Source organism: Pteropus alecto, unplaced genomic scaffold (genome assembly GCF_000325575.1).
Source record: "Pteropus alecto unplaced genomic scaffold, ASM32557v1 scaffold74, whole genome shotgun sequence".
In the NCBI taxonomy this organism is placed as follows: Eukaryota; Metazoa; Chordata; class Mammalia; order Chiroptera; family Pteropodidae; genus Pteropus; species Pteropus alecto.
The window spans coordinates 5,938,683-5,966,353 of NW_006436291.1; the positions used below are offsets into that span (position 1 = coordinate 5,938,683).

The 27,671-nt window shown below is 47.1% G+C and overlaps 1 protein-coding gene across 1 annotated transcript in view; it reads left to right on the forward strand.

The window, feature by feature from the left end:
* The window catches only part of CPXM2 (carboxypeptidase X, M14 family member 2), a gene marked incomplete at its 5' end in the record, with an annotated part of 94,047 nt that overhangs the window by 51,215 nt on the left and 15,161 nt on the right, over positions 1-27,671 (forward strand). The window contains 4 exons of the mRNA XM_006912874.3: positions 11,732-11,816; positions 12,729-12,879; positions 19,952-20,040; positions 26,852-26,975. Of these exons, the coding sequence (XP_006912936.1) occupies positions 11,732-11,816; positions 12,729-12,879; positions 19,952-20,040; positions 26,852-26,975 (449 nt within the window). The remainder of the gene's footprint in view (positions 1-11,731; positions 11,817-12,728; positions 12,880-19,951; positions 20,041-26,851; positions 26,976-27,671) is intronic.

Consider the following 27,671-nt stretch of genomic DNA (forward strand, 5'->3'; position numbering starts at 1 on the left):
CGCGCTGCTGCGAGTGAGTGTGGCGGGTTCGCTTCACCCTCTCAGAGATCCAGTTCTTCCCTCTTCTTTGATCTTCTCAGAACTTTCCTGCATATTCTTATCATATATGTGTGTGTGTGTGTGTATATATATATACATATTTTTTTTTTTCATATAAAATTTTCGTTAAGTCCAAATTCTCTCCAAAAAGAATTTCGTATGATATTTTAGAGGGATCGACTTAACCTGAGTGGTTAATGGCGGGGAAGTGGACATCCCTGAGGACAGTGTCTTCCTCTGTCCGAACATGGGGTCGGCTTTTCCATGTGTTTAGATGTTCCTTTTTACTCTTTGTACTGTTTTTTTGTGGGTGCTTTAAATTTTGTGTGTGTGTTTTAAATGTAAAATCATATCTATTTCTGTGTTAATTGCATGCTTAGTTTTGTAAGAAAGTGTTTTCCTGAGTGGCTGTATCATTTTGCATTCCCATGAGCAGCGTATGAGTGGTCCAGTTTCCTTTCATCTTTGCCAGCATTTGGTCTTGTAATGATTTTTATTTTGGCTGTTCTAACAGGTGTGTAGTGGTGTCTTATCATGGTCTTAATTTGCATTTCTCTAATAGCTGGTAATGTTGATCATCTTTTTATACGCTTTTTTGCTGTATATCCTTCATAGTGAAATGTCTTTTTATGTATTTCGTCCATGTTCTAATTGCTTTTTGATTTTTTTTTCTTTACTCTTGAGTTTTGAGAGTTCTTTATGAATTCTAGATACGTCTTTTGTTAGCTATGTGGTTTTCTCCAAATATTTTCTACCAATCTGTAGCTTATCTTTTCATCTTCTTGACATCGGCTACTCAGAGAGAAAGTTTTAAGTTTCAGTCAAATCCAATTAAATTTTTTTTTATGGACTGTGCTTTGGGTGTCATGTCTAAGAACCTTTGACTAAGCTCTAGATCCGAAAGGTTTTCTTTTATATTATCTTCTAAAGCTTTATAGTTTTATGTTTTACATTTAAATCGCTGATCTATTTTGAGTTAATTTTTATATAAAGTGTTAGGTTTAGTGATATATAACTTATGTGATTTATAATGACATAAGTTTATATAATTGCCTATGGATCTATAATTTTTTTGCCTATAGGTATGTAATTGCTTGAGCACCATTTGTTGAAAAGACTATTTTCCATCATTGAATTGCTTTTGCACCTTTATTAAAAATCAGTTGGCCGTGTTTCTGTGGATTTATTTCTGGGTACTCTGTTTCATTCCACGGAACTGTGTGTCTGTTCCCCCACCAAAACTACACAGCCCGATTACTGTAGCTGTATAATGTCTTGAAACTGGATAGATGGATTTCTCCCGGTTTATTCTTTTTCAAAATTGTTTTAGCTATTCTATATTAATTTTAAAGTAATCTTTTTTTATATATTTCTGTAGAAAATCTTACTGGGATTTAATAGGAATTTCATTAAACAGGTGTATCAGTTTGGGGAGAATTGACAATCCGTGAACACAGAATGTTTTCCCATTTATTTAGATCTTCTGCAGTCTCTCTGATCAGCATTTTATCCTTTTTAGCATATAGGTCCTATAAATCTGTCAGATACAGGCAGACCTTGGAGATACTGCAGAGATACTACAGACCACCCCAATAAAGCGAGGATTGCAATAAAGCGAATTGTAACCTTGTTGCTGGTGGGGGGTCTTGCCTTCCATTTGTAAAAAAGGCAACATCTGTGAAATGCAATAAAGCAAAGCGCAATAAAATAAGGTGCGCCTGTACACGTCTAAGAATTACGTCTCTCGAGCAATCGTGAATGGTATTGTTTGCTAATATTTTATTTAAGATTTTTGCATCAGTATTTATATGTGACGTTGAGCTAAAAGTTCCTCTTTGTGAGCAATCTTTGTTGATTTCCGTTATCAAGTATTCCAAATGAAGGAAGATTTCCTTCACTTTCTCTGCTTCGAATACATGTAGGCATGAGGTTTCAGGCGTCTGGTTTTGGGGGGTCAGTGGGAGGCTCGTGGCTGACTGCCTCGCTTTCCGCCGTGGTACTCAGGCTGTTTAGAGCTTCTCTCTTCAGTCAGTTTTGATAAATTCTATTGTCCCGGACAATTTATATTTTCAAATATATCTGATTCGGCAAAATCATCTCTTAAAGATTTTTTAAATTTCTACCGATTTGTGATTATTTTCTCCATATTACTTTCATCTTAAATATTTGTGCTTTCCCCCTCGTTTTCTTCATCAGATTACCTGCTGGTTTACCTATTATACATATATTTTTTCCCTTTTTTAAAGAAGAAGCATTCCTTGGAATTATCGATTAGTTCTGCTATTTTTCTGTTTTTGAATTTATTAATTTATTTCTTGATCATTGATTCTTTCCCTTTGCCTTTTTTTTAACATTTATTTTATTGTTCTGGTAACTTGAGTTGAATACTTAATTCATTTATTTTTCTCTCTTACTTAGTGATGTAAGTTTGTAGGATTCAGAGACTTCTGCTGAGTACTGCTTTAGGCCTGTCCTGCTGGTTCTGACATGTAGTGATTTCTATGCATTTTGTACTTCAAGCTTGATTTTCTCTTTGATCAAAGGTTGTTTAGGAGACTGATTTAAATTTCCTGGGGCAAAGGGTTTTTAGATTTTTAGTTTTATACATTTCTCATTGTTATCAGAGAGTATTGCTTCTACTTTCTGATTTCTTGATGTTTTTGAAGTTTGTTTTGAGGTCTGAAAAAGGGACAGTTGTTTTGAATGCTCCATGAATGCTTGAAAAGAGAGACTATTTGTGTTTTCAGAGCACAGAACTTCATGTGTAGTAATTAGATTTACCCTATTAATTATGGCATTTAGTCTCCTTCATACTAATGATCCATTACGGCCTAGAGGCTGTCTCTCCCTCTGTCTCCCACGGTCCTAATAAAAATATCCGCATAGCCCCAAACATGGCACATCCTGTATTCAAGTAAATAAAGGGCCTGACTTTAGCGAGAAGGTCAAGTTAGCATGGCAGGGTTGAGGCTGCTGTGTTCTGCTCTGGGACCAGGGTAGAAGGGCGTCCTTATCAGGAGGCAAGGCAGCGTTTGCAGCTGCAGACTCTGGGGACAGGTGACGCCAGAGGTGCAGGCACTGGCCCTTTACCTTTTGTTTGTTGCTTTTGCACAAAGATAGTAAATAACCGTGCCACGAAGACTTCCAAGTCAGAGCACGTGGCTACCGCACAGAGGGGCAGAAGGTGGGAGAATGGGCCTCGCGCTCGCCCCGGAACCCTCCGGGGCCTGCTGCATTCAGCTCTTTTAGGGTGTCCTCCACCAGCTGCTGTGACCTGGTGGTTCAAACATTAATATGCCGAAAACCTATCACGTCTGAACCAAAGTGACTTTGGCCTTAGACTGGCATTGTTCCCTTCTCTCTCTCTTCTCTGAGGAGTCCATATATGCACACACGGACTAGCTGTACATCTTACGTGGTGTGAGAGCCTGCGCGAAGTCTGGCCAGTGGATACTCTGCATTATGAAGTCTATTCTGAATTGTTTAGGTACGGAAAATGCATGTTTTCCCCCCATAAATCTCTCCCCAGAAGCTTCTGGTCTTCCTAGGATTTCTGGTGTGTGCCCAACCATCTCAGCAGAAACTTCCAAACCATGTTTGATAATTTCAATTTGGGAGCAAGGGAGACTTATTGATAAGAAAGGACATGACACCTCTGGGTGTATATTCTGTACTGGCCTGACCCTTGCACTTGTGCTGGCCAAATGGCAGTCAGTTGAGTGCCTGAGTCCTCACTGCCTTGTGTCATTCAGCACTGGAAGATGTCACCTTTTATTACAAAACAGTCATTTCATTACAAAATGATGAAAATAACTAGCTACCTGAGTGGTACGTGCGTCGTATGCGTTGTTTGTTCCCGACCGCACCCCTGGAAGCCCGGGTTTAGCCACTTAGAGAGCTGCAGGTGCCAGAGGAAGCATAGTTAGGACGTGGCAGACCAAGTCTTTTTGCTTCCAGGAGGCCATCCAGCTCCAGGAATTGTCCCCAGCAACTCTATCCGCTCCCTCTCGATGCTCCAGCTGGCTTGAGAACGTACGAGTCTCGTGGTGTGGGTTGTGCTCACTTGAACCCATCCTTCATGCCTGGTAGGACGCTTCCTTTTTTCTTCCAAGACCCCTCTGTTTTGGGGGAGGCTTTCATACTATATTCGTTTTGGTCCAGGTTGAGGGAGTAGTTGAACCCATGGTTTTTCAAAGCATTTTTAAAAGTTAAAATCTTTGCAGGGTTTTATAGAATCCATTTTCCCCCTTCTTTTTAAACAACCTTCTGATCTCTAGTTTTTTTTTAAAGTCTCTTTTAAAAATAACATCGGTGTGGCCAACAGAGTAGTGAGTTGGCAACACATTTAGAGCACAAGGCGGGCACTGGGGAGTGAAAAGCAAAATACTGTCCAGATTTTACCCAAATAAAATTCCACTGACTTTCTCTCCAGAGGAACGTAGTAAAATGTGAACTCTTGAAAGGAAAATGAAAAAAGAGATGCTGCTTTTTAATCTGCTTTGAATCTGCTCTGTTTTATGACCGAGATATAAATCGGCCTTAATTCTTACACGTGTCAGGAGAAAAGGACCATGGATTGGGTCGAAAAATTGAGAAAGCGTCAGAGTAGTAAAGCAGAAACGAGAGAAGTAGGGGGGTCTATTTTTTAATTAGCAAATCGTGTGTAGTGTAAAAAGTCAAGGAGCATTACTTATAATTTAGAATAGTGGCCCCTGTCCTACCCTTGTCAGTCCCGGTTCCTGGTGTCCCAAAGCAACTGCTCCAAACCCTTTGAGCTGTTTCTTCTATTTTATTTTCCTTAGTCCCTATATTTCTGAACAAAATGCTTTTAGTACTATGTCTTGATTCTTTTAAATGAATTATTATCTGTTGACTTTCTACTATGAAAGGTGACAATTTAACTCTCATTTTAACCTGCCTCCAGTGCGCACGCGCGCACACACACACACTCACACTCACACGCTCACACTCACACTCACACTCACGCTCACACTCACTCTGTCTCTCTCTCTCTCTGTACCTCTGTCTCTCTCCTCCCATCCTCCCCAAAAAGTGATCTTATCGGTTTTAGGAAAATCGGTATTTATTTTTTTCTTCACAGTCATCGTTGAACTGTTATTTATACATAGCTGGGTCACGTGGTGTACTATAATTACATTTCCCTTCCTGGGCAGCGTTCTTGCTTTTACTGGCATCACGATCACTTCTTTTTAATGATTTGCTTGGTTTTCTAGGTACCTCTCACTAACTCTGTTCCCTAATTTCATTCAATGGATGGGAAGCTTACAGCTTAGCCTGAAAACCACAGCCACAGAAATCTAAGTCACCCTGCCTGCCCCAACACGCCGGTCTCTCTTCCAAAGTGAACTTAAGAGTTCAAGTAAACATTAAGGACATTCCTTCCCATCTGACACATCGGTGTTTGATTTCATGGTCCACTCACCATAGTTGAGGTTTCCTGGTGTTTCTCAAAACATTTGGCTCCTTCTACAAAATGTTAGACACTGAGTTCCAGAAGGAGGTGCACTCTGTTCTTTACCCATCGTGAGCGCAACTGACGAGAATAACTAGGTCGTTGTACTGGCCACTGAAGACTTCTGGAAACCCTTCCAATCTGGCTCAAAGCTCAGTGTGCTCTTCTGAGCGCTCCGTTGACCGCGTGTTTATTCCAGCGGGCCCTGGGCAGCACTGCCAGTTGTGTTGGACTGGGGAGAGATCCCACGTCTGCATGTGCAGCAATGGTTCACAAGCAGAGTGGTTCCCCACTACCCCGGGACCTTTATCAATGTATGGAGATACTTCTGCTTATTATGACTGGGGTGTGGGGTGCTACGACAATGGGGTACCTAATGGACAGAGGCCAGAGATGCCGCTAAACATCCTGAAATGCACAGGACAGACTCCCACAGCAAAGTTATCCAGACCTAAATGCCAATAGGGCTGAGGTTGAGAAATCCCACTCTAAACTATTCAAAGCAAGATGGTCATTCTCCATTTGATTTGTTCAAAACTATTTTGAGGGAGAGATAAATGTCATTGGGAATTTATTAGTGAAGGAAGTGAGACAGACTTTTTCAGGGATTTATGGCATTTAAGTACCCCAAGAGGTTGGTGATTGATCTGGGGATACTGAGATTCTGTACCTAGAGGCCAGGGAAAAGAGGGGTGTGATGAAGATCAAAGGAGAGAAGACTGGAGCCTCCAGGTATGGAGAAATAAAAATGATCTGATCCATTTTTCCTACCCACCTAGGTAGCAAGCCGCATCCTTGATGTTCTTAAAGTAAGATCGTGTGTATGGAAGCATTTTGTAAACTGAAGTGGCATATAAATTATTATTAGAAAATGTTAGTAGAGTTGCACTTTCAAAGAAAGAATACATTGTGTATTCATAAGACATTAGAAAGGCAAAGATTTTGTTTTTTTCTTAAAATATGTCTTTAAGAGATGAATGTAGCATCTTCACGTACAACCCTTCACAAGGAATGATTGTAACATCTTCCTGTCCGGAAGCCTATTGTACAACGTTCAAATAAATATTTTGTCTTTCTCATTATGTAATATTTGATGGCTACAAGAGAATGGGTGTAGTAGATATGGAAGGCATTGAGCATTACAATAAAAGCAACGCTCGTGAACCCACTACACAGCTGAAGAGCGAGAACGTTGCCCGTACTGTCGATCTCTCTCCTTTCCCCTGATGCCCGCCAGGGGCTTCCTGCCGGAAGCAGAGCCATTCTCCTTATTGGAGGTTTATTATTCCCTGGCCTTTTAAAAAGTCTCATCGTGTATGTATCACACATGCCAAAATCATCTTTCTTGCTTTGAGCTTTATACAAATGATTTTGTACTTCAGGTAGCGTTTGAAACTTGTCTTTTCTCCCTCAGCGTTCTGCTTCCAAATATCATTCGTGTTGTTGCCTGTGGCTGTAGCACATTCGCTGCTGTTTGAATGTGCTGGATGGAGACTGGATGGCTCCCTTTACCATTTCTTATTATTTAGTTGCATTGTTACTTTTTGCTCTTAAAGATAACACCGCTATTAAACATTTTTGTATGTCTCTTGAAGCACCCATACAAGGGAATGTCTCTGATACATACATGGGAATACGATGACTGAGTTGGAAGGTATGCAGATGCTGAGTTTGATAGGATAATGACAAATTGTTGTCCAGACCGCTTGTCCACACATCCTCTCTTTCTCCAGGAGCGTTTTAGAGTTCTTCTTGCTCCTCGCACATCCTCACCAACATTTCTTATTGTCATTGTCCTTAAGTTTCAGTATAAAGAGTGTAAAGCAGTATCTTCCACTGTGGTTCTAACTTGTATTTCCCCAACCTCTAATTGGGTCGAACTTCTTTTCCTAGGTTTACTTGCCACTTGAGTTACCTTTACTGTGAATGACTTGTCGAGTTTCTCCATTTCGAGTCCAGCTCTGGGGTGCAGGGTCTTAAACCAGCCATGACCCTTAGGAGCAGGGCGAGCGGCTCGTAAGCCGCTCCTTCCTCCTGCGTGCGAGCGTTGCGTGGTGCGGGGCCGTCCCCGGGTCATGGATTTATAGAATTCTAAAAATACTTTCTGGATATTAATCCTTTTGTTAGCTAAATGCACTCAAAATATATTCTCCCAGTAAGGTTTCTCTTACTGGCTTCATTATGATGTCTTTTGAAAAGCAGAAGTTTTTAATTTTAATGTAGTTCAACTAATTTATCATTTCCAGTTAGATTGATTGTGTCTTATTTATAAAATCCTTCCCTATCTCATGGTTATGAAACAATTCTCCCATATGTCATTAAATTTTTTTAAGTTTTAAGTTTCACTTTTCACATTTAAATAGTTAATTTATTCCGGATTTTGTCTGTGTGTGTGTGAAAGATGTAAAATATATGTCCAATTTAAGTTTCGTTTTATATTAATATCCAGTTACCTTGAGAGTATTTAGCAGTTCACTTATTTTCCATTGCCATGTAAGACATCTCTGTCAAGTTTATATATGTGCAAGGGTCTATTTCTGGGCTCTTAGTCTGGTCGTTTATAAATTTGTCTGTGTGTTCATTGTTATCACAGTTTCTCAAATACTAAAGCTTTCAAATAAGTTCTAATATCTTGATAGGGCAATTTTTCCCCACCGTTTCTTCTTCTTCAAAAGTTTTGTGATTATTTTCTTCCACATAAACTTTAGTATCAGTTTGTCAAGTTTTTTAATATGCTATTGGGATTTTTTGGTGCATGAGAATTGACATGTTTATAATATTTTTCTATCCATGAGCATGGTATAGATATGCACTTATTTATGTCTTTTAAAATGTCTTTCAGTAAAGTTTTCTCCATAAGTATTTTGCACGTCTTTTGTTCATTTTATTCTTAATACCTTATTTTTGACTGCTTGTGTATAGAATTGTAATTAATATTTGTGTAGTAGGATTATGTCCAGTCATCTTTCTGAACTCTTTTATCAAGTCTATTAATATTCTAATATTCTAATAACTCTTTTATCAAGTCTAATAATATTCTAATTTTTTTTGAGTTTTCTTTGTAGATAATTAAGTTTTCTGAGATCTAAGTTTATTGTTTTTTGTTTCTGCTACTTCTTTCTCAGGGAGAATGTTTTCTTGTGTGTTTAGTGATTTTTTTCAAATCGTGAGTTCCTATGTGATTGAATTTACTGAAACCTTCGAGAGTCTAAATTGAAGACTCTTATTTAGAGAAGATTCATGTGTGCTTCTTTTGCGAGCCCAGTGACCACTGGTGTTCTGAAACCATTTCAACACCCTTTGAGGGTCCAAGAAAAAGTCCTTGGTCCAATTTTCCTATTTTTTGTTGGCTTAGTGTTTTGACGCCAGCACTGTTATATGCATTTTTCCCTAAGGCAACTTTACCTTTTTTGTTTGCTCACTCTGTGTGTGTGTGTGTGTGTGTGTGTATTTCAATTCACAGCTCTTTTTTTTCCTTTAGAGATTTCCTTTGCATGCTTGCACACCCCCTGATGGTTTAAAACATTCGTTTTAGTGTAACCAGGACCTAGCTGAGCTGTAGAAGAAGGCTCTGCAGGCATTTAGTCTGCCATTTTGTTGATGGTGGACATTCTTGATTTGTACTTAGACCAAACTTATATTGGGTACTAAAATATCTGAGTGTGTTCCAGTTTTTTCCTGCATAGCCCATTTCTGTTTTCCTGATCTGAAGGAAAGCAGGATTGGTAGGAAATGTGGTATCTCATATGAGGGTAGGGTCGTTTTTTGGTTTTGTTTTAAGTCAGGGAGCTGGCGGGAGTCAGCATAGCCTCTCCCCGTTTCTGCAGTCAGAAAGTCTGTGACACAAATTCTTTACTTGAGCTTGAAATCTCCAGTTGCAGAGAATTAAATGTCAAGGTGGTTTTGTGATGTGGAAAAATCTCTCTGAGGCCAGTGGGAAAAAGCCACAAAGGGCCGTGAATTTCAAACCTTCCCCAAGGATTAGGAGATCAAGAGACATGGACATTATAGCTCTGATCTTTGAAGCTGGCTTTCTCGTAACAATGGATGTGCCTGTCACGAAAGAATAAAATACGCAGCTTTTTCGTGAGATAAGGCGTATGTTGCATTCATTAGCCTGCCCCTGCCTCTTTCGTTCCTCTGAGCTACGCACTGTTTTTTTTTTTTTTGTCCTCCACATTCCATGTCACTTTAAGTTTGACATGTGGCTAGAACCTTCAGACACAAGTCCATCCTCCCACAGCGATGTCAGGAGCTGAGCAGTCCGAGGAGGCAACCGCGGTAACCCTGGCCTGAGAAAATGGGCCGAGGAGGTGGCGGTGCAGTTGGAGATTTGGAGAGATTCTAGAAAGATGTGGGAGGTAAAATGGACAGAACTTGGTGGTGGATTCGGTACAGGGGAAGGAAAGAAAGTGAGGTGCCAAGGATGACTATAGGGCTTCGGGCCCCCTGGGCGGATGGTGGTACCTTTTCCGAGGCAGGGACTTCGTTAGACCCCAGGTTGGCTGGTTTGAAACAAATCCGTTGGTTTGGGGCTGGTTAAATTTGAGATGTCTCTGAGACATTGAGTGGCGAGGTCACATTGACAGAAGGACGTGATCTAAGCCTGTAGTTCAGAAAAGAGGTCTGAGCTTTATCAACAACCAATTACCCCTCAAACATTTGTCTATATGTTCTTTTAAGTTCGTGTAATTGTTACTTGGGTTTCATTTCCTTTTCTCTTCCTTTTCTTTGGAGAACTTCTTTTTTCTTCCTAGCCCTCTCTTATGGTTTGGGTGCCTCTTTTGACTGAGGGCTTTCCTACCTTCCTCAGCCCCATCTGTGGGGCATGTCCCTCGCCTCTGCAGACTGCCTCCTGGATCACCGCGGGGTGTTACCAGCGGAGAAACAGAGGCAAAAGGAACAGCAGTTACAAGTCATTTGGAAATTATTCGAATGTGGGAAACAGGTTGCTATTTTGGGTGAGGACAAATTTCCAGTGCAGAGGACATGAGCTGTTGCTGAGACGCTTTTTGAAAGGCACACTTAACGGTGTGGGCCCAAGACGGACCCCTCTGGGGAGGAATGTGCTGTTGGACAGATTCCAGCTCTCAGCGGGTGTACAGACGAGGCTGGCGAGGAGGAGCGGGGAGGAGGGGAGAAGGTTCGAGGCAAAGGGTTTGTTTCCAACGTGTGCAAAACACTTAAGAATAATTTTTGCGACAAGTCGGTCAGACGAACCAGAATGAATGGAACCAGCCTGTCTTTCTAATGAAACTTTACTAGACGGTACTGATGCAGACTAGAAGCTCAGAACTTTATTGGGATATAGTCCAAGATTTCACGGTGGGGAAAGGAGCCCACATGCTTCAGCTGGCAGAATAATCTAAAAGATTAGGCAATCGTGCTTAGTTCTAACATTTTAAAAATTAAAAAGAAGAACGCTCAGGAAGACTTTTTCTGTATTGCTTAATGATTAATGTTATTAAAAACAAAACAAAACCGAGGCAGAGGGAAAAAATGTGTTTTTCACATGAAGGTTGTTTATTTGCCAAGCCTATCAAATTGACCTCCACTCTGGGAAGTCAGATTATGTCTGTTTTCCCCGCAGAAGTTTCTACACAGTAGGTCGTGATGACAGGAGTCTGGCTTCAGGCCCAGCTATCACTGGATTGTTGCTGGTGCTTGGGGGGCGACTACATGGTTGTGACAGCCAAGGAGACACTCAGGGCTTCTCAGAGACTTAAGCTGTCATGTTTGTGGTTCATGGAATCCAGTTTGCCTTGTTCCCAAATCAGTGTCCCAAACAAAATTTCTAGACCAACTTGCAACTTTTACTGAGGTTGGTTTTCCACGTGGGACTCTTATTAAGCTACTACTGTGTGATACAAATGTTCAATATAAACAACTATACATATATATATATATAGACTTGTGTATCTTCTGGTGTGTGACCAATGTCTAGTGCTTACCAGGGGCCAGGCATTGTCCTAAGTGTTTAAAGGGCACTAAACCATTTCACGCTCATCCTCATCCCCTAAGCTCGAACTTTTATGATTCTCATTTTATGGATGAGTAACCAGGGGCAGCGATGGTCAGTTACCTGGCCAAGGCCACGGGGAGTGGTAGCTGGGGGCTAGGGAGTGACCAGGTGCTTGCTCGTATCACTGCTACACCTCTACCTGGAAGAGGTAAACATTTCAAAGTGTGCAGTCCCAACGATGTTTTATTTTCTCTTAGGAGTGATTGGGTGACCTCCTATAAGGTCATGGTGAGCAATGACAGCCATACGTGGGTCACTATTAAGAACGGATCTGGAGACATGGTGAGTCTGTCCCGTCCTCTACCCCCCGGGGCCTAGCTGTGCAAAGAGAGGCAGCGCGTGCCCAGTCCGTGTTTGCACCTGGGTGTTTGCGGATCGCGTGTCCACTCGAACCAGCTGCCGAGTCTGATGGATAATGACCCCCACCCCTGCCCCAATCCCGAAGCTCAGCGCCGAGCGGCCCACATTTAGGGCCCATATAAAATTCAGTCCTTCTGGGGTGCAGTCTCTTCCACAGTTTACAGGTCAGCCCTGGAAAGTCGTGTGGCACGTGGGTAAACGGGGGCCCTGCGCAGCTACTCAATTCCGGTCCTTCGCTCACTCGCTTTAATCACCCTGATCTTTCGGTTCCATGATTCGCTCCGAGTTGGCCAGTTCTGATCATGCCCCTGTCTTCCTCAGGTCCTCAAGTGCATGTTCCCAACGTGGTACCCGGTGTCTGCCGCGATCTCCGTTTTCGACCCTCTCTCTCGTTCTTAGCCCCACACACTCCTGTGTTCCCGAAAAAGCGGGCCAGTTGCTCTCCGGCCTCTGGGCTTCTCCTCTTCTCTGGAGAGCCTCTCGTTCCCGCAGATCTAAATCATTTTCCTTCAAGGCCCTGAGCGTGGCACCTCATCCCTGAAACGTTGCCTGGTTCCTTCCTCCTAAAGACCCAGAGCTCTGTGGCCGCCCCTTTGCTGTGGCACTAGTAGATTTCAGCTGTGACATCTAAGTATTACCCTCTCCACCCACAAGATGGGAGCTTCCTGAGGACAGGTCCAGGCCCGACTCGGCTCCCTTTTCCCCTTGATGCCCAGCACGCGTGCGGTGCTCCCCAGCGGGGTCTTATGGCATGAGTGAGTTCCTGACTCTTTTATCCCTTGATAATAAAGCTCTCAAAGAGTCTCCTTTCCCCCCACCCTTGTGCATCAATAGATCTTCGAAGGAAACAGTGAAAAGGAGATCCCGGTTCTCAACGAGCTGCCCGTCCCCACGGTGGCCCGCTACATCCGCGTCAACCCGCAGTCCTGGTTCGACAGCGGGAGCATCTGCATGAGGCTGGAGATCCTCGGATGCCCGTTGCCAGGTGAGTGTAGTGTCCTCCCGCACTTCCTGCAGGACGGGAGGGCTGATGGGGAGCAGGTGCCAAGCCAAGACAAGTAACAATTAACCTAGCAATCTTTTTCTCATGTAAAAACAAAAACAAAAATAAAAACAAAAAACCATACCTATTGCAAAATATCTGAAAAACATAGGTAAGCAAAAAGAAAAAAAAAAAATTTGCTCAGAAACACCATGAACATTCGGGGCCTCACCAACCGTGGCTCGCCTCCTGGATTTTTAAGATGATGCGTGTTTAAGGCTGAAAATTCATTCCATACAAGTGAGTGAAAAAGGTAACATAAAACTTTTTCGGTAGCACATTTAATTGTCCTTGAGTGTTCCTGCCACACTGGGTAGAGGAGGTGGCAGAAGTTAATTTTAAACTTGACCGTGTACATATTCTCTTTCTGTTTAAATAGCATCACTTGGCTGCCTGTGTCTTTGGGTAAATGCTTGTTTCTTTAGGTTGTATTCCCCTGGCCCTCTTTTCACATGATGGTGTCTGGCTGTGACTTCACAGTGGCAGGAAGGAGAGGGCCTGAGTTCACACCGTCTAGCTCCTTGCTGGTGTGTGCCCTGGACGGGCTTACCCTGGCTTGGCTCATGGCTGACTCTGTCTGGCCTTTTGGAGCTGATGAGTTTGTGCCCATGCGGGGCCTGCAGAAGGCCAGACTTCCTGACCAGACATCTCCAGGGAAGGAGACTGGCCCCCAGAGCACCCCTCAGATCCTTCACTAGGGCCTGTGGGAAATGCCACGTTCTTGTCGGCCCATAGTCAGGTCACAGGGAACGGCTTTGGTTATGGCTCCTGTGCATCCTCCCCCAGAGCGGCTTTCTCTGTCTTGCCTTGTGTGAGATCGGGGCCTCGCTTCCTCTGGGTCCCTCCGGCACTGCCTGGAGGCGGGGTACCACCAGCTCTGATGTGCTCGGAGGCCGCCGTATCCATCGTGCTATTTCTACAGCCATCCCACCCCCGACCGTGAACTTACACTGACTGTGTTTTCAAAGCATATTTGGTGTCATTTACTGCTTCTCTCTCAATCCCATAATATCCCTGATCTTGCTTTGACGACTGTGAATTTTTAGAACACAGACTGTATTGGTGAGAAACATGAGTTTATCTACCCACCTGCTTACCCTCGTTCCAGACAGATTCTTTGTTATAAATTCGTACTTACTAATTGCAAAACTTTTTCATGTCATTAAAACTATTAGAGACCATCTGTCTGGTGGATGCCTTCATCCTGGTTCACAGACAAAATCCCATGTTTTTAATCCACGCTTTAGAGTCTATAAAGGACCCCACAGTGAACCTCTTTGTTTCTCTGTCATCGTGCGTGTCCAGGGTCGCCGTGTAAGTTATAGGACTATTCAATTATAGGATCATTGCTTAAATTAGATTATGATAAGCGGGTTTGCTGGTGCAGAAGGAGCGTGCATTTTCAAGGCAGACCCACGGGGAAAGCCACATCTGTCGGAGGCCCGCCTGACTTTGGATCTGGGCCTCCTTTCGTGCCTGGTTTGTCCTGGAATTGCCATCCCAGGTCCCGCTGGCCGCCATCCAGAGCCTGCTGGGCCTCTCCAAGCGCGCCGTGTCTGTGGGCACAGCTGTGGGCGGGTGGGTGTGAGGCCCTCTTTGTGCCAGGACAGGAGGCTCGCCCTCCGCGTCACTCAGCACGGCCTCGGCCTGCTCGCTTCACAGCGTGGGATCATGGCTTCTCTCTGTGGGCAGGATTCATCTGTCATTGGGAGAGGGCAAAGGGCAGCCTGGGAGAGTCTCATGAAATAAATATTTCCCTGTGAAGTTATTCCTGGTGTGTGTGTGTGTGTGTGTGTGTGTTTGCGCGCGCGTGTGCGTGTGTGTTTGAAGTTAGGTCCCGGAGGCAATTTAATCCTCACAAAGACAATTACAGTGGGAAATCTCAGTGGGTTTCAAGTGTGGACCCAGAATTGGTCAATTTTCCAACCCCAAATATTTAGGGTCATTTTTCTTCTAGAAGTTTCTTAGCAGTCTGCCCAAAGCGGAACTGGCCTTTACTCATGCTGCCTGGTGGTTGTCATGTCCAAGGGCCTGGGGCTGCACACGGGGCCCCCAAGTCCATGTGCATCTCAGTGCTCATTGTCCTGTTGTTGGCACAATCCATCTGTGCAAGTTAATGAGGCCAAAGCCAGGGGCGACCCAACCCACTGGCCCCTCAAACCCAGGGCGACCTAGTGGTCTAAGTGGGGCCACCTAGATCCTGTTCTTCCTGGGACTCTGGTTTATGAGAAATTCACTTACTTTGCTTCTGCTTCTCTTTGTCCTGTCCTTCCATCGCCTGCCATCTTCCCGTGAATGCCCAGGTGGGGGCAGCGGAAGGTGGTGATTCTTTCTAAGACTTCGTGAATAACGTTTCCAGAGATTTTTGAACTGGAAACTGAATTACCCTATACCATGGTCTATCAATAGGCTTTTTAAAGCTCAAAGGTAAAAGAAAATGTTCTTTAATGGTTATAGAGTTTCAGTTTTACAAGATAAAAAAGTGCTAGGGGTCCGTTTCACAATGATGTGAACATACTTAACACTACTCGACTGTACTCTTAAAAATGGTTAAGATCTGAGTTTTATGTTGTGTGTTTTACCACACTAAAACTTTAGAAAAATTCAAAAAATAATTTTGTTATTGTTAATTTTTTTTTAAAGTAAAAGTTTTCTTCTGCAAATTTGAATGGACTTGTCCATTTTGGACTAAAGATTTGTACTTACCAGAACCCAGGGAGAGCTTCTTAGGATAAATATTTAATAACGAAGAATTCAGGTTAAGACACACACACCAGCTGACTCCCAGGTCACAACTTGGTGGTTTTCAGGTTTTTTTCTCTTATAAACAACACTGCCTGGTTCTGAAAAGGGCCCCATGAGCCCGCATGCTGTGTCCTCACCAAGCGACAGGGCTGTGCCCAGGGTCCAGGAGAACGAGCTTCGGGCGGGGGGTGGTGATGCTTGAGCCCCAGTGAGTGCCGCTCAGCACCTTCTTTTATGAACGTGTGACTTTGACCTCTGGGGAAAGTTGTCACTCCTTCCCCAGCGTCTTCTTGGCCGCCAGGTCTGAGCGACCATCCTCCCTCTGCACAGAGCCGAAGTGACCAGGGATCTTGCGTAGGACTCGCAGGACCTTGTCGTGAGCCATGCAGAGGTCTCGGGGAAGGGCCTTCTGCTCCCTCGAGCTCGAAGAGCTGCTGCAGGGTGGTGCCCCATGAGGAACCCAGAAATGCTGTCCATCATTTCTCCCAGTACATACACCCTCCCAGGCACAAATCACTGGAAAAGGGGTTTAATCGTAAGGCCAGCACCTGTCTTGCTGAGCTGTAATCCTCTTTGAGCCAGCCCGCCTCTCATCAGTATGTCCACGTTAGTGACGGAGGGCTTGTCCCAGCTGCAAAGACTTTTAAACTACATCTGTTTGCTTTGCTGCCTTCCGCTTTTTTCACAGTCAGGCCACAGTTTGAACACTCTCTTGTCCTGTGGGATCGATCGCTAGGTTGAGCCCAGGCCCGGGTGGTGGAGTAATCGGGTGGGTGACATAGAATCGCTCACGGCCACGATATTTAGGCCTCCTTTTGCTACGGGACCACCGTTTATCAGCCGCGGCCTCTCCCATCAAAACCGGTTCTCAGGCCGTCTGATCAGAAAAGGAGATGAATTCACGTCCCTTTCAGGGGCAGCCTGGGGACAGAAGCGGCATGAGCTTGGGCTCAGATCAGACCTGGGCTCAAAGTCCACTTCTACCCCTTGGCAACCGTGGCTGCGGGCAGCTGGCGGAAGTACCTGTGCTTTGCTTGCTTTATCCGCAAAGCGGAGTCAGTACCTTCCCTGTAGACTGGGGACTAAGTCCTTCATCTTCGGAGTCACCTTTTCTTTAAACATCCCTGTTCGAGCAGATCAGGATTTTGAGTAGTCGAATAACAGAAGTTTGGAGTATGATTTTAGGCTCCATGTGCCCCACCTGGAGTTTGTGCCCGAACTAAGGGGTCCCAGAAGGAATCTGCTGGTTTCCAGTACATGTGACATATCGAGCCAAGCACAGGGAAGGAGGCAGGGACTGAATCCCCAAAGCTCCCTCTGTGAGGCTTTGCAGACAGACTCTGTTTCCGACATCGGAAGTCTTGCTCGAATCAGCTGAAGGGGGAAAGGAAAATTTTGGCTCACATAAATGGAAAGTCCGGGGGTAGCTCTGACTCTGGCTTCAGACAAAAATGGGTGTAATCTCTGCGGCCTTCTCCATGCAGCCGGGGCTTTCCACCGCCCGCCCCTCTGCCGACTGCCCCACAGCCAGGAGGGAGGCTGGTCACTACCATCCCAGACTGTCCTGCCTCCCGAGTGACTTCGGCAGAAAGACTTTCCTTCTACAGCTCCGGGTGGAACACCATCTGATCGGCCCGCCATGATCCTGGGATCTTGGGATCAGCTGAGCCAGTGACTGTGGCCTGAGGACAAAGTGTTTAATTGGCCGGACCTGGGTCACATGTCCATACCTGTGAATGGTCGCCAGGGCAATTCCATCGGAACCATCTGGAACACATTCCCCACAGGAGAAGGGGAACCTTTTGTTCACAGAGGGAAGAAGGGGACAGTGGGTTTGGCGGACTCATCGTAGGTTCTGAGCCCCAGGAGGGCTGAGCTCTGTTCCCACTTATCTCCTTATCGAGAGTGTTAGACTCTGAGGTTCCCAATAAAACTTTATGCAGTCGGAATAAGTGGACAAGTAAAGGAGGATTTGGTCCGAATGTGGGAGGTGGAAAGTTCTGAAAAATACTCAGCCGTGGTTTTGAGGCAGTTCATATCCTTATGCAAACGGATTCAATGCGAGCCTGAGAGAACCCTGCCGAGCAGAGAGCGTGGGAGCTTGTTTGTACTTGGCGTTCTGAAAGTTTCTTCAGTCCCTTCTGAGAACCTGGAAGGCATAATCTGGGTTCAAAGACAAAGGGGGCTTTAAAGAGTTTGGGAAAGAGGCCCCTGGGGACCTGGGCGGAGGGGGGTTTGAATAGCTCTTAGAAAACGGCATGTGTGTAAGTTAAGTGTAAATTAATGTGAAAAATACGCGGTACCTTTGCTTTTAAACACAGAGGTTTAGGAATCACAGGGAAGGCGGCTTGCCTGAGGGCGGGGTCAGCCCCACTCTGGAAGGAAAGTCTCCGCGAAGTAAGCGGGGGTGTCTCTTGGCTAAACCTGAATTGCTTTTGCTTCCTTTTCTGGACAGAATGCCCGTTGGCCCTCCCCCATTATTTCTCTGTCAATGACAGTCATTTGTTTCTCATAGAATTATTGGCAAACCTTTTGTGAATATTAAAAACTGTCTTTTCATTGTTCGCGTCTGTGTGTGATTTTCGGCTCATCGTGAACCCTGGCGAGTCTCGTGAGGCTTTCACGACCTGTGTGGCGGTGGGGACGCAGACATGTGTACCGTGCACGAGGACCGTGACCCTGCTGGAGGTGTGCTCAGTACTTTTGAACACGGTGCTTCTCAAACTTCTGAGCCTGTGGAGCCGCCTGGGAGTTTTAAAAATGTGAATTTGATTCAGTAGGTTAGGCTGGGTCTGACAAGCAGCCAGAGCACTGGTTTGTGGACCGCACTGGTGGCACACACTGGTGGCACACATCGGGACTCGCTGCTCTGATACCGCAGGGAGCATCACCCACCTGTGCCACCACCACCGCCTCCAGCATCGCTCTTCCAGAGACGTGCATCAAACCGACACCTGCTGTGGTTCCGACCTCGCCTACGTGGTTCCGGGGTTGGTAGAATGATTTGTAAAGCTCCGCATTCTCACTAGTTGTGGGGAGACCTGGGCCGGCCAGGACTTCCGGCTGCGTCCTCCAGGGAGAGATACGGGGGGCGCTGGCTGAGGTCTGCCAGGAGGAGGACCTCAGAGCCCACTCGCTCCTCCTTGTCCTCGCCTTGCATCTGAGTGTTCTTTGTTTCTGTAATTATAGGAACAATACATGCTTATATTAACAGCATGAAAAAAAAGTCAGTTTATATGGAAGGGAATCCTGTCAGGAGCGGACATGTCATCCCCAGGCCCCCGAATCCCAGTCCCCGGAGGTGACTACTGTTTATACATCCTGATTATGCCTCTTGGGGTGCTTCAGACCCAACAACAGACCACCAGCTCCCATTGGCTTAATGGCTAAGGGACTTTGTCACCTGGCGTGATTGGCAGCCCCGAAGAAGGACTGGCTTCCATGTTGGTTCACTCATCGGCTCCTGAGGTCGCTGGGACTCTCTCTGTCCCCCACCTGGAGAGATTCTCCCTCGTCCTCCTCCGCTACCTTGAAGTCCTCCCTTCGATCTGGACCAGTGAGAGTGGCCAGGGAGTGCTTTGCTCTGCTGGGCTTGGCCCAGCTGTGTCGGGCCCTTAGAGCCGGGGACCTGGGGTCTGCTTCTGAGAAGCGGGGAAGTCGAGGGGGGGTCCCTAACAACACAGGCTTCTGTGAGGAAAAGGTCTGCTTCTGAAAAGAGAGGAAGTCGAGGGGGGGGGTCCCTAACAACACAGGCTTCTGTGAGGAAGGACGAAAATGGACTGAATGCTGGTAAGCAACTAATAGTGTCCCCCAGACTTCTAAAAATTTCCATTCACGCACGCAGTTGTGATATTCATTCATTCACTTTTCATTCATTCATTCGTTCATTCGTTCAGTGCTGACAGTTTGCCAACATACATGTTATCCCAACTAATACTAGCAATAAACCAATGAGGGAGGTGCCAGTATGTTTTCTGTTTACGGTGAAGAAACTAAGGCAAAGACTATCCAGTGACATGTCCGGGGTCACACAGCACGTAAGTGGACAAGCAGAGATCTGAACCCAGGCATCCTGGCTCCAGGCCCATGCTCTCCATCACTAGGTAACTCTGACCCCTAAGAAGCGTCTTGAAAGTTGTCTCTCTCACCTCTGTGCCTGTGTGAGAAGCTGGAGATCGGGCTGTGTCCCCACACGAATCGGGCACCCAACAGTGCCACCGCACATAGTAGAATGATGTCTATGAGTTCAAAACCGTATTTCTCTTCCTAGATCCAAATAACTATTATCACCGACGAAACGAGATGACCACTACCGACAACCTGGACTTTAAGCACCACAGCTACAAGGAAATGCGCCAGGTAGGACCTGGGTTCGTCGAGGGGTGATACACGTGCACCCCGAAACGCGTAGGCTTTTATTTTCAGAAACTAGGAAGATGTGTTAGGGGTAGAATCTGAATGATCAGTTTGGTTTGCTGAAGCCACACTCAATGCTTGTAGTTTCAAGGTTGAGAAAGCCTCGTTGGGGTTTTCTACTTGATCTCTCTGTCGGGCTAGTTAAAGCAGAATCTTTAGGAGGAGGATCTAATTTGTAAAAGCTCTCTCTGTGATTCTAACGTACAGTCAGTCTTCAGATCTCTGGCCCGATGCCCTTACAGCTTCGAGCACTTCCATACTGTCAGGAGGAAAAGGTACTCCCAGATGAGCTTGTCCCCTGATTTAATTACAGAAACCAAGGCATTCGGAGCTCTTGGTGGCGTTTTTGTGTACTATGTGCAGAGGGAGAGGGAACCAAACATTTACCGGGACTGGCTGAAACTGCGGTCCCTATGCTGAGGGCTTGGCCTCTGGAATCCTGTTCAGGGTGTCCCCCAAGCATGATGCTGGAAGGGGTGGGGACGCGCTGGCAAATGAGAAGTCCTCAGATATCAAAGAATCTGCTTGCAGAGACAACCGGCCGAGAAATGCCCTAATAGATGCATTTAAAGAACCGGAACTCACCAAGGCCAAATTAACGTGGCTCAAAGCAGGGGCTCCTAGATGCTGAGGAAAGGAAGCAGCCCCCCAGCCCCGGTGAGGTCGGGGCAGTTAGACCAAGTCCCACCCCAGGGAATCGGCAAGCCCAGCCTGTCCCCGTGTCCTTTCAGTGGACACACACACAGCTTCCAGACACCCATCAGCACAGACTTAGAGGTGGGACGTGCTAAAGAAATTGTCTTGCACCTTGCTCCTCAGAAATCACGATAATGAGTTTGGGTCTGCGGGCCGTGAGTCACCCTGCCACTCTGTGTTCTTGGGGATTAAATGGCTCAGCTCACCGCTCCATCTGGGGGAGCACTTGTGTGTTAGCCCAGCTTTGCTTACTGGACATCTCCAGACATCTTTTCCAGCCCAGAAGTTAGACAAACATCAACTCAGCTGGTGCAATTACTGTCAAGAGCAATATATCTAAATGCATTTTAAACAGACTAACTGCACGGAGGGTCCAGGTAACTGGTGTCTTTAAATAGTCGTGCCGTGTGGGAAACTGGGGTTCTTCTCTAATAAGGAGAGCTTGGGTGGGGGGGACTGTGTGTCATCTGCCAACTCTGGTCTCTGTCCTTGGTAGATGTGAGTGCTAAGAAGAACCTTGGCATAGTCAGTGCAGCCTTGCGGGTGACGCTGGATGACCCCGCCGAGGGCCCAGGGCCCAGGGCTCGACTGGCGAGCATCTCTCAGTCCTGAAGAGTGTTCAAGTGGCAAGTGATCTGCCGCTGGGATCCCTGACTCCTGGGGGCAGGAAAGCAGCTAGCGTTTTGAGCAGTTGCCCATATGGAGTCTGCTAGGTTACTGTGGAAATCCTTCTACTTCAGGGGAAAAACAATGTTAGTTTATCCTAGTATTGAAAGAGACATTTACAACAAACAAACAAACAAACAAAAACGAGAAACGGCAGCAGGAGCAGAAAGACGGAAGAGAAAATAGGAAAACTAACTGCATTGGGAGAAGTTCCCGAGAACGTGGATGGCTCTGTGTGCCGGAAGTGGTTCTAGAGCAGCGACTTAGAAGGCACTGTCCTCTCCCAGGGGGAACCCACAGGTGATGGGGACGGGGAAGGAACGGGGAGAGGCAGGAACACTGATATTATAAGGCGGAGTCACGTAAGCATTCCCAGTGCTTGAGGCCTCGACAACTCCTGTCATGATTTATAATTGCTTAGTCATCTGTTCGTCTGTGTGTATGTTATGTCTCCTTTCTTTGGGACCACAAAGGCAGAGACTCTGTCGTTTTATCAGAAATCCATAATGTGTACTAGGTAAATATGTACCTCTGAGGTTGTCACAGGGGAGATGTTGGGGGAGAAATGACCGGCTTGGTTGGCTATGGTTGGGAAGGGCTTTGGTGGCAATGGGGCTGGCTGTCCTCCAGGACTGTCACCTCCGGGGTGGGTGTCTGTGTCCTTCACCCCCAGGCTCGGGCAGGCGGGGGCGGGAGGAAGGGTGCTCTGAGCAGCGTGGGCGGTGAGAGCAGAGGTAGGAGGTAAGCAGAAATGGCATGTTTCTGGAACGGCGGGCAGTCTGCTGGCAGGGGAGACTGGCCTGCTCAGAGACACTTCTGGAATGCGTCTGAGAATCAGGGGAAGTTTTTACATGAGCAGAGCTCAAGGAGATCCATCTGGAGGTTGTTTGGAGAGCAGACTGGTGAGTACAGCCAAGTCCCCAGGAGAGGGACCTACTGGGCCTAAAGAAGGAGGGGGTGAGGCATTTTTGAGGTGCACTGGCTGGTCCTAGGTCAGCTGTTGAAGTGAGCTGGGGAGAGAAAGGGGGCTGGCATGCTTCCGAGGGGATGGGACCCCGTCCGCAAAGTGGGGAAGTAGGTGGTTTTGTGGGAAAGGCTAATGACTTGACTTCTGGGTCGGGCACGGCGTCGTCAGCCTCCGGACGCTCCGCGCGTCCCGTTTGGTTGGCCGGTCAGTTGGGAGCGATGCACTAGGAAGAAGAAGGTAGGAGGATGAGTCAGAAGGCAGCAGCTAGCGGTGTGGGTTTCCAGGGCAGCTGAGGATGGCTGGGGCCTCAGGCTGCGGGGGTCCAGTGGCTGAGCCTGCCACCTGCTCCGTGCTCAGCCTGCCGCTGGGGGCAGGTAACGGCGGCAGGAAGCCAGGGCAGGGCAGCAGGCCAGCAGATCCGGACCAGCCCACCCCTCACCCGCGGGGTGCCGCTCACTGTGATTCTCTCCCCGCTTCCTCTCCCTGGGAGTCCATTTCCATTTGATCAGATGCAGTGTCTGTTTCTCAGGCAAATGAGCAAAGACGATGGATGAGGACTTTCTTCTCTTCTCTGACATTCGAAGTCATCGAATAAAAGATATTGTCCGCACATCAGGTGCAAAGGAAGGTCTGAAAGTTAGTCCTCCGTGAGCCCACGACCCGCAACAGTCAGTGGTTTTCATTTCGCCCTATTTCTATCCAGTGTTTGAATTTCTATCTTCCGAGAATTCATACGCTTTCGTTCAGAGGATGGTTACACTTTTGCCCTGCTTTTGTCAGCTAATCCTGGACCATTGGCCGTCTTTCACACTAGCCTCGCGATTGTAATCGTGCTGCTGCAGAATGTTCCAGTGAGGGTTGCATTATCGTCCCCGCCGCTGTCTTCCTGCTCTGGAGCATTTGGGGATCACCCGGCTTTTAATGAACACGAAGGCCGCGTGAAACATGCTGCAGCAAGTGTCATCGTGCGTATCATGTCACCAGTCTCTGTGAACAGTTTCTCTCTGATACATGGCCAGAAGCGGAATTAGTAGAAAATGGGGCGTTTTCATGTCTTGTCTTCAGGAACAGAGGGGAACGGCGGAGCCCAGAACTCAGTAGATACGAGGGCGGCGAAATGTCTTCCTGTCTCAGAGACGAGGAAAGAGTCCTGATGAAGCTGAGGGTCTTGCCTTACTCTCTAAGGCAGGGGTCCCCAGTTCCTGGGCTGTGGACCAGTACCAGTCCGTGGCTTGTTACGAACCGGGCTGCACAGCAGGCGGTGAGCGGTGAGCCAGTGAGCAGAGCTTCATCTGTATCTGCAGCTGCTCCCCGGTGCCAGCATCACCGCCTCAGCTCCACTTCAGATCATCGGGCTTTAGATTCTCACAGGAGCACCGGTCCCTGGGGCCACAAAAGGCGGAGACCACTGCTCTAGGGTGATGTTTCTCAACCGTGTTTCATTAGCGCCTCCTAAGCAGGCTTTTCAGACATTTTTCTTAATTTTCCTCCAGCCTTTATATTGAATACTAAGGAATAAGATTTCGTTGGGTAGGTTTGAGCTTTGGAGGGCCACAAAGCATTGTAATATCGAAGACTTGTAGCCCCAAAGAGCCAATTTTTTCCTTCTTGGGAGTGATGTCTCCCCTATTGAGAATTCATGCTCTAAGACCATGAAGAAATTCTAGTCCTTACTCTTAAGACCCATCAAGACCTAAATATTTACCACTCAGACCCAAGCTCCAAAAAAAAAAAAAAAAAAATTGACTCCTTTTGGAAATAAGCAAGGTGGGTCACCACCCAGGCCTTCGATGGTGCTTTTGGCCACCGGAGAAACCACAGATGGCCACTACACAGAGAGAATTGTAAAGAACGTCTTGTAAAGGATGTTCTTCAAATGCCTGTGTTCTCATTCTTATGTGAGGAAAGACACTTGTCATAATGGCAATACTCCATCCTATTACCGCGACACAGAGAAGGAAAATGTGGCTGGTCACAGAACGCTGTGACAGTGGGTAGAATATAAAGAGGTGACTCTGATGACTCATGCTGAGAGCATCCCACACTGAGGGACTAGCTGTGGCTAAGTGTGCATCCAAAGGAAGACGGTATTCGTCTTTTTCCAGTGTCAAGGTCAAGGTCATGGTCTCTAACACAGGTGGCACATTCTCCAGCAGCTCACCGAGAGGGGCAGGAGAGTAAGCATTGAGTGACAGGCAGGCTCCGTGCCGGGGGCTCGCGTTCATCGCCTAATTAAGGATAAGCAGAGCGGCTCTGTGTCTGCGGAACTCGTTATTGATCGAAAGGCGAGACAGTGGGCCGCCTGCTGATCCGAATTTGCGAGATCGATGCCGGTAGCCGAGAATGACAGTGTGATCAGCAGGGACGAGACCGCGGGGCTCCAAATAAGATGGGGGGGGGGTGCCGTGCCCGTTTTCTCAGAATGGTCGCCGTGTGCTGCAGACAGGTGTGCTGCTTTTCATTGCTTAGCTGCACCTTCACAGACAAATAAGAGCCTGGAGTCCAAAGCCCTGTCTCCGTCTAGTACGAGCTGGGGGACCCTGGGCAAATCACTCCGTGTGGCTCCCAGCCTCGCTCTCCATTTTTGTGACATGGGGGCCATCACCTCTACTACTTACCTGCTTCACCCAGTGGTCACGACGGTGAGATGCAGCAGAGAAACAGAATGCAGTATTACATGACTGTGGATATTATCAGTGACTTTATTACCGTCTCTTGTTAAAACGTGATGCATCTCACCTGCGGCCCCACCTTGACCTTGCGTCACGTACCCCTCCTGCCGATGGGCAGAGAGCCGCTTTTCCCTCGTGTGCTGTTTCTTAACTTCCGGTGGGTTTCTGCTTTCACCTTCTTGAGAACAAGGGTCGTTTACGGCCAGAATTCTCTTTCACTCACCTGGATGCCGCACTCCAGGTGAGTTGTCAAAGCGAAGCACGTTTGCCCCCCAGGAGCGAGAGAGAATTAGACCCGGAGTTCCTGAGCAAGGCTGCACCTGTAACAACCCGTGGGTGTCATAAACACAAAGCCGCAGCAGCTATAAATCTCTCCAGTGCCTCAGAAATGTTCTCTGATGCTCCTTAGACACACTTCGCGCAGTCACTGCAGAACGTTGTTTTGAAAGGCAAATGAAGTGCACAGCTGTATAACTTTACTTATCATCAGTTCTACAGAACACCAGTTTTCCAGTCCTCGTAGATTTTAACCCGCCTTAAAATTTGCAACATATTTGTTTATTTACAAGTTTAAAGACATTTTACGGATAATTCGATTGATCAAGAATTTTTTGAAAGATGGTTAGGGCACATCCAGGTCCACATTGTCCCTCTGGGCTATGCCCTTCCTTAGGTCACCAACGACCCAGCTCCCGCTCATCTTTCCAAGGGTCGAACCTTCCCCGATGGACGCCGGCCCGCTCACACCCTGGCCGGACTGTCCTTCCTTGTTGCTTCCACAGCATCCGCGCGTCCGTCCTGGTCTTTAACACACTGTCGCAGGATTGTCCCCTGAACGCTCCTGCTGCCGCCACGAGCGTGGCCGGTCTGGTGTCTGGCCGAGACAGCCTTTGAATCAGATCAGGATTGTGCAACAATTTCACCCAGCAAATCAAGGGCGTGTCACGGGTCACTGACAGTCCTTGTTCAGAGATGGAAGGAAGGCGACCTCTGGGGACAGTGTCTGTGTCCTTCACCCCCGAGCGCAGCTTGTGCCCCTGCCACTCCCAGAGCCCTGCTTACCTCCTGGGCATCTTGTCACATTCCCGCGGGTGGCAGCTGTCAGTCTGATGAGCTCGACCGTCAAAGCGAAACTCAGAAAACAGCACGAGTCTATTTCACTTCCTGGCGGAAGCCTGCTGCCCCGACCCTGAACCGCACGACTCCCGTCACCATGGCCGCCCTGCGTCCCCTTGCTGAGCACCGGCGGAGTGGGACGTCGTATGACTCCCGCCTGTCACTGCACTGCGAGCCCTGGGAGGGCAGGAGCGGGGACTGTTTCCTCAGCCTGACGTCACAGAGGTTCCTTAAATTGTGAAAGAAACTGATATTCAGTAATAAATAGTTATTTAGCCAGAGATATAGAGCTAAAAGGCTCAGTCTGTCCCTTAAAGGATCTGTAGTCTAGCGAGGGGACAAAAGAAAACAGGAAACCACAGTGAAGAGATAATACCATAGCCAAGGTCAGGGATAGCCACAAGCAAGGGAGGTGATGCCACCAGCAAGGGAGGTGATAGCCACCACCCAGGGGTGCTGGGAGGACAGGAGACCACCCCAGGCAGAGGACAGCGCTGGCCTGTGTTGAGAGTGGGGATGCCTGGGGTGGGGGTGCGGGCTGGCGGGGGGGATAGCAGGTGGCTGTCTTCCGGGGAGCTCTGCCCGCCTTAGTGCATTGCCCGCATTGCTTAGGCCCTTAATCCATTGTGTTTTCCAGCTGATGAAGGTTGTGAATGGAATGTGCCCCAACATCACCAGAATTTACAACATCGGCAAGAGCCACCAGGGCCTGAAGCTGTACGCTGTGGAGATCTCCGACCACCCCGGGGAGCACGAAGTTGGTGAGGTCACCCCTCTGGGATGCCTCGGTCCCTTCATGTCTGGTGCCCTCCTAGAGAGCACGGAGACCGTTCTGCCTGGGAGAAATTCACGGAACAGGGCCGAGTGGTGCACGCAGCGCCCACACAGGCGGGTTCTGCAGAACTTGGTTCTGTGAACCTTTCGTCTCATGATTCGGGTTGTTTACTTATTTAAGCTAGAAGTTATCTTCCTTTGCTCCCAATGGGCCATTTTGTTACTTCCATTCTCCAGCTCTGGGTCAGCCACACCAACCAAAGAGGAAAATGGCCGGAGTTGGTTAGGACAGCATCCTTTTCTGACAGAAAATTCTGGATTTCCTGTTCATTAATGGCTCAAGTTTGAGGAGGTCCCTAATTTTTTAAAAAGTTTCAATCTTATTTTCAAACATTTTCTATTTCCAGCCATTTCCCATGAGTCACTCGTGAGAGCATGTTTTCCCCCAGGTCCGAGGGACTTCTCTGGTCCGTTTTATGGTAAATCCGCGAGCCCTTTAGAAATCCCCCGATACTTAAGTCCAGAGATTTGTCTGATTCATGCAACTAACATTCGTCAGTATTTCAAAATTTCAGGAGTTCCTTTTAAAGAGTAAGGGCTTATCTATGAGTAAAATCACATTTCCTCAAAAGCGGTAGCTTCACCAATGCGGGAAGGAGAAGCATCATCAGCTCGTGCCCCAT